The sequence below is a fragment of the Lolium perenne genome, chromosome 6, assembly GCF_019359855.2.
Source record: "Lolium perenne isolate Kyuss_39 chromosome 6, Kyuss_2.0, whole genome shotgun sequence".
Lineage (NCBI taxonomy): Eukaryota > Viridiplantae > Streptophyta > Magnoliopsida > Poales > Poaceae > Lolium > Lolium perenne.
The window spans coordinates 163797383-163803870 of NC_067249.2; the positions used below are offsets into that span (position 1 = coordinate 163797383).

Below are 6488 nucleotides of genomic sequence, written 5' to 3' on the forward strand. Positions count from 1 at the left end.
CATTCCGGACCTCCTCGTGATGTCCTGGATCCCATCCGAGACTCCGAACAAAACTTCGAACTCCATTCCTTATTCCATATCTACTTAAACGACATCAAACCTTAAGTGTGTCACCCTACGGTTCGTGAACTATGTAGACATGGTTGAGACCTCTCTCCGACCAATAACCAATAGCGGGATCTGGAGATCCATAATGGCTCCCACATATTCAACGATGACTTAGTGATCGAATGAACCATTCACATACGATACCAATTCCCTTTGTCACGCGATATTTTACTTGTCCGAGGTTTGATCATCGGTATCTCTATACCTTGTTCAACCTCGTCTCCTGACAAGTACTCTTTACTCGTACCGTGGTATGTGGTCTCTTATGAACCATTCATATGCTTGCAAGCTATTTAGACGACATTCCACCGAGAGGGCCCAGAGTATATCTATCCGTCATCGGGATGGACAAATCCTTTGTTGATCCATATGCCTCAACTCATACTTTCCGGATACTTAATCCCACCTTTATAACCACCCATTTACGCAGTGGCGTTTGATGTAATCAAAGTACCTTTCCGGTATAAGTGATTTACATGATCTCATGGTCGAAAGGACTAGGTAACTATGTATTGAAAAGCTTATAGCAAATAACTTAATGACGTGATCTTATGCTACGCTTAATTGGGTGTGTCCATTACATCATTCATATAATGACATAACCTTGTTATTAATAACATCCAATGTTCATGATCATGAAACCATGATCATCTATTAATCAACAAGCTAGTTATACAAGAGGCTTACTAGGTACTCCTTGTTGTTCACATAACACACATGTATCAATGTTTCGGTTAATACATTTATAGCATGGTATGTAAACATTATCATAAACACAAAGATATATTATAATAACCATTTTATTATTGCCTCTTGGGCATATCTCCAACACTTCCTCTTAATGAAAAACTGATCACGTTTTTTAGACATCTAGAATGTCCCTGAAACAGCAAAATACGAAAAAGAACATTTTTCTGCCTCCTTGAAATTAAATACCAATGAAAGGGATTTTGTAAGAAAGTCTCATAAATCAACTAAAAAGTCATAAATAATGGTTGATCATGGAAAATATCAATCAAAACTAATCATATAAGTATCTATATTGATGTTGTAAAATGCACGTATCAATAGTGTTAAGACATTCTTTTGTAGACGGAGAGAGTAGGTAGATATTTTCGAATATACGACAACTAATATGGAAGGGGTGCCATTGGTAAAGTCATTTCAGAGGCGATAGTGATAACATCTTATCCTGGCTTCATAGTTTTGTAATTGTATAGTGTTACATAAATAAAATATAAATCATACTTTCAAATAAAAAAATTAACAAGTTCAACAAAGCAAGCTCATAAACAATTGCACAAATTTTGAAACGCAAAAACTAGGCCCCTCCTTCATGCATCCAGAAATGATCCACAAGATCATCTTGCAGTTGGTGATGAGTCATCGAGTCTCGGATATCCTGACGCGTGGCGAGGAAGGAAAAAATGCAACCGACACCTAGTGATCAACATTCACAAGAGGACCATGTCGGTAATACAGTTCATTGGCATGCATTAGATGCTCTCGCTCACTCCCAGTGATCATGTATTGTATGATCACGCATGAAGTAATCATCTCCCACATCTGATCTTTCGACAAGGTAAGAGCGGGGAACCAGACTAGCAAATCGAGCTTGGAGCACACCAAATGATCGCTCGATATCATTCTGCAAGCCTTCTTGCACTGAGAAAACCAAGCTCTTTTCCTGCGGTAGGGCTTGGGATTGTGTTCACAAATGTTGATCATCTTGGATCGATGTCATCCGTCAGGTAGCATCCGTTGGTGTACTCGTGGCCATTGGTCACATAGTTCACCGGAGGAGAATGGCCTTCAACAAGGTTGGCAAACACATTCGAGCATTGCAACATGTTGATGTCATTGTTAGATCCACTCATACCGAAGAAAGCATGCCTAATCCACATATCATGATATGAGATTGCCTCAAGTACCACACTGCAAGCTCCTTCGTGACCTCTGTACATTCCTTACCAAGGAAATGGACAGTTTTCTTCCATGCCCAATGCATGCAATCGATGCTTCCAAGAATCCCAGGAAACCATGTCAACCATGTCAACGTGTTCTATGCCATGATCCGGGCAGTTTCTTATGCAGATGGGGATCTCAAGTATAGTTCTCCAAACACTGCCACCACTTCTCTACAGCATCGATACATGCACTCAATGGTAGCGTACTCGGCCATGCACATGTAGTCAACCCGTATATCACCTGGAGCTCCATAGGCAAGCATCCTCAAAGCAGTTGTGCATTTCTAGATCGAGAAAAACCAATTGTGCCAACACAATCTTGATTGCAAATGAAGTTGGTGTCGAATTCCCTACCGGTCAGCACAATCTCCATAAACAGCTTTCGATTCATCCTGAAACGGCGCTGAAATACCACATCGTCGTGCAATGGCTCATCGGCGAAATAGTCGGCGTACAACATGCAATAACCCTCCAGCCTTTGCCTTAGCTTGCTCTTGTGCCACCCTGGCATCGAACCTCCACGCCGCAGCTTCAAACCCCGGGCGTACATGCCTAGGAGACAAGAGATGATCTTCATATGCTCAACGACAGCTGCAATGGCAACAACATCGACCTCTTCCTCCAGCAGAGTGGCGACCATCTCCTCGTCGTCCGAATCGATGCCCAAGAAAATCGTCGAACACCTCGCCGGCAAGACAACCACGAAGGAGATGCAAAACTGTTGTCAGGGTAGACGCATCTGTACAATGGATCGGGGCATGGTGGACATCGAGGTAGGGTAGCAGTGGCGGTTCAGCCTTTCCAACGGCAGGAAATGGTGGAGCGGAGAGCGATGGTGCCAACAACGATCTGGTGAGGGTGGGCGGGGAAAGGGGCAAAATGATGGAGTTTTTCCTCTCTTGCTAGCGACAATGCTGGCCCAAAAGCTTTTCAGCTCCATCCGGCATCCCTACTAGCCCCCTCTTGGGTTAGGTGTGGCCTCATAGCGCAAGTCGGGACATTAGCCTACTTCGGCCAAAAAATACAGGATATGAAGGGGCAACTGGGCAAAAATATTGGTCCGACGACTCAAAGATTTTTGGGGTGCTTGGGGGAAGTTGAGATGCTCTAATGTTGAAAATACAAACGGTGGTCTACTTGTGACTGGGGAGTGGGGAGTGACAAATCATTCGTCTTAGGCTGGTGCCAACGCAGGCTATAGCATGGGCGATACCGCCCGCAGCAAGGCGGTAGCGGGGCGGTAGGCGGGCGAGACGGTAGCGGCAGGCGGTGGTTCCACCGCCCGGCGGTAGGGGGCGGTACCGCCCGCCTATAGCCCGCGTTGGAGGCGAGAGGGAGGCGATAGCGGTGCTAGTGGGGGCGGTAGGGAGGCGGTAGGGAGGAGAGAGAAGTGAGAGCTGGCACTATAGCCCGTGCACTGGCACCGTGGGGTGAGAGTGAGGTGAGAGTGGGGTGATAGTGAGGATAAAAGCTGACGTGACGGGTGAGAGTGGGGTGATGCATTGGCACCAGCCTTAGTGTTATACACTTGTACACGCCAAGAACGTACACCGATGAGAAATTTCGGTGGCAGGGCATTATTGGCGTGACTTTTTGGCCAGCGCGCGTATTGCTTTGCTGCTACTGACAGTTGTTTCGTCAAATCAGTAGGCGCGGCACAGCTCTTGGCATATTCGCCTTTGTGGTTGGTGAAAAATAGCAATCACTGATGGTGCCTGCCCGTGCTGACGCGCATGCAGATAAGGACAAGGCACTCGAAGAAGAAGTCACCCATTGATCGTCGTCGTCTTCACGACAAATCATTTCGCCGTTATAAGCACAATGGATATAGCTTAGCAGCTGATTTGATCCCTTGCGAGCAGCACAACAACAAAAATCAGAAAAAGTTGCGTGTTCTCTTGGAAAAATACTGCACACAGCTCACAGCAGCGATGAACAGGCTAAGAACAAATGATCATCATTCAGTGAATCAGTATCCGCTCCTCTCTCTCTTTCTCCCCAGGCCAAAGGGACAGTTAAAAAGGCTCTGTCAAAAAGACCAAATATTACTTGCTGTTCGTAGGTCGTAGCTAGCAAACTTAACCCTGATCGATCTGTCAAAAACGGAACTAGCTAGCAGTAGCGACGACGCCGTCCCGATGCCCGAGTACGTGAGGCCGGGGGTCAGGCCTGGAAGCCCGTCTTCTTCCACACCGCGTCGCGGACCTTGAGCATCCTGCCGACCCCCATCCCGTCGTTGACCGAGAGGGAGGCGGCCCTGCGCCGCCACGCCAGCTCATGCGGCGGCACGAGGTTGGCGCCGTCAACGCCGACGTCCTCGTCGTCCGCGTCGTCCAGCTCCCACTCCCCGGGCGCCTGGTGCGCCTGGTACTCGCCCCCGAGGATCTTGGACCAGTCCGGGATGGCCACGGGCAGCGAGCCGTGCGCGGCGCCCCTGCCCGCCATCGCCGGCTTCGTCTTCCGCCCGGGCCGAGCGGCCGGGACCGTGCTGCGTGCCCGGGGCGCCTCGGCCGGCTCCTCCTCCGCCGGGCTGAACGATCCCCAGACGTCCGACTCGTCGAACTCGTCGGGACCGGCTGCCGGCGCCTGGTGGTAGATCGGGAGTCCGCGCGTCGAAGTCGGCGCGAAGTGGTTGTAGAAGCGCTCCGTCGCCGCCGAGCGCGTGTTCCTCGCCATTGGTCTAACGGCAGACGTCGTGAGATGAGAAGAATGGTGACGCGCGCAGAGGCAGAGATCGTGCAAGGAATGCGGCGATCGAGGGAGAGAAGGCGCGATGATCAGGACCTCCGAATCGATCGAAACCGCTGCGGGGGAGAAGAGAAGAGAAGATGGAAGAGAAGGTAGGCGGAGGGAGGCGTGCGCCGGCGGTTCGGCCGGGATTTATACTCGCCGGAAGGACGAGAGCGGAAAGCGGGGGGAAGCGGATAGGGCCGTTTACGGAGTGACGGTTTTACCCCCGACGCGTCGGATGGCTACGTGGACGAAACACAATATCCACTCTCGCGCCGCTGCCATATGGGTCCCCCGCGGTGCTTCGCGGCGTCTGACCGCCACGTAGTGTACGTGTTTGTGTGGTTTGTGGTGGATTTATAGCAGTACGATTTTCGCGTGACGCTGGCGCGTTGCCATTGGCGGCTGCTAATGTGGTGGGCCTAGTGATTTTGTTTGTGGATAAGAAGCTCACCGATTTGAGAGATGATCAGCAAAGTCTTATCCGTAGCGCGACCGGAATTAAGAGAAGAGTTTCCATGCAATTTGTTCTCTAATTAATCTTGGTGCTGATGATGCTATTAATAGGATTTGTTTACTTTGCAGGCAAGAAAAACAAGCATGCATGGGAGTTGTGTCTAGTCACCCGCGCGTGGTAGGATGGCTTATCCGGACTGCAACTCTTCCATACGTGTCGGTAACATCCGCTGTGGTAGCAATACACACAGACACAGCAGGACTGGTGCGAGATGTACGTGGACGTACATGCGTCTAGATCACACGATGAAGATCGGCACCAGCTTTTCTCCGCGACAAGATTAAAGCTCGGTAGCTAGCAATTGTCGACTATAATTGATGCATCCATGGACCACGTGTATCGGGCTGTCAATCAACGGCGCGCGCGCACGTACGTGCGCCGGATCGTTATCTGTTTGCTGACCATGGCCCCGTTCTGCATGCATGCGACGAGAGCCGCCACGAGGACGCGGGCATACGTGTCGCCGACGGAGTGGGACGGGCCCGCGTGGCCACATGGGCGATTACGGCGTGTGTCCGTGGCAGGGCGCACGATGATTAGCACGGACAGTCCCTTTGCCTGCATCAGTCTGGAGCTATACGGATATGGCTGAAAGATTGATGCACTAGCCAAGTTTTCCATAAGTCCGAACTGATGGAAAGAGATTAGGCAGTGTATTTATATTCAACACTCCTCCTCACGTGTAGGCTATTTTAGTCCTTAGCGTGGGTTCGGTGGGTCGTATAATCTTTTTTCTTTTGTTTTTAAAACTGTGTGAGCAGAGTCTTGAACTTGAGACCACTTGGCTCTGATACCATGTCGGATAGATAGGTTGCACCTAGATTATCACACCAAAGTCTTGGCTTTTCCTTTAGTTTAACTCCAAGTTCAGTGAGAAGAGCTTCAACCCAAATTAGTTCAGCTGTAGCATTTGCTAATGCTTTATATTCTGCCTCAGTACTAGATCTTGAAACTGTGGCCTGCTTTCTAGCACTCCAAGAAACCAAATTTGGTCCAACAAATATAGCAAAATCACCTGTGGAGCGTCTATCATCCAGACAGCCAGCCCAATCTGCATCTGTAAAAGCACTTAAAAAGGTTGATGAGGACCTTCTAAAAGTAATACCAAGCTGTAATGTATCTTTGACATATCTGAGAATACGTTTTGCAGCTGTCCAATATTCTGT

The 6488-nt window shown here is 49.2% G+C and overlaps 1 protein-coding gene across 1 annotated transcript; it reads right to left on the reverse strand.

Moving 5' to 3' along the window:
• Positions 1-3951: 3951 nt before the first annotated feature.
• Positions 3952-4938, reverse strand: LOC127307022 (uncharacterized). The gene has a single exon (XM_051337718.2). It carries the CDS (start codon positions 4749-4751, stop codon positions 4239-4241), a length of 513 nt encoding a protein of 170 aa, XP_051193678.1. The 5' UTR covers positions 4752-4938; the 3' UTR covers positions 3952-4238.
• Positions 4939-6488: the final 1550 nt, after the last annotated feature.

Excerpts from the sequence above, each read along its gene's own strand:
- LOC127307022 (XM_051337718.2), bottom strand. The coding sequence starts at position 4,751 with ATGGCGAGGAACACGCGCTCGGCGGCGACGGAGCGCTTCTACAACCAC.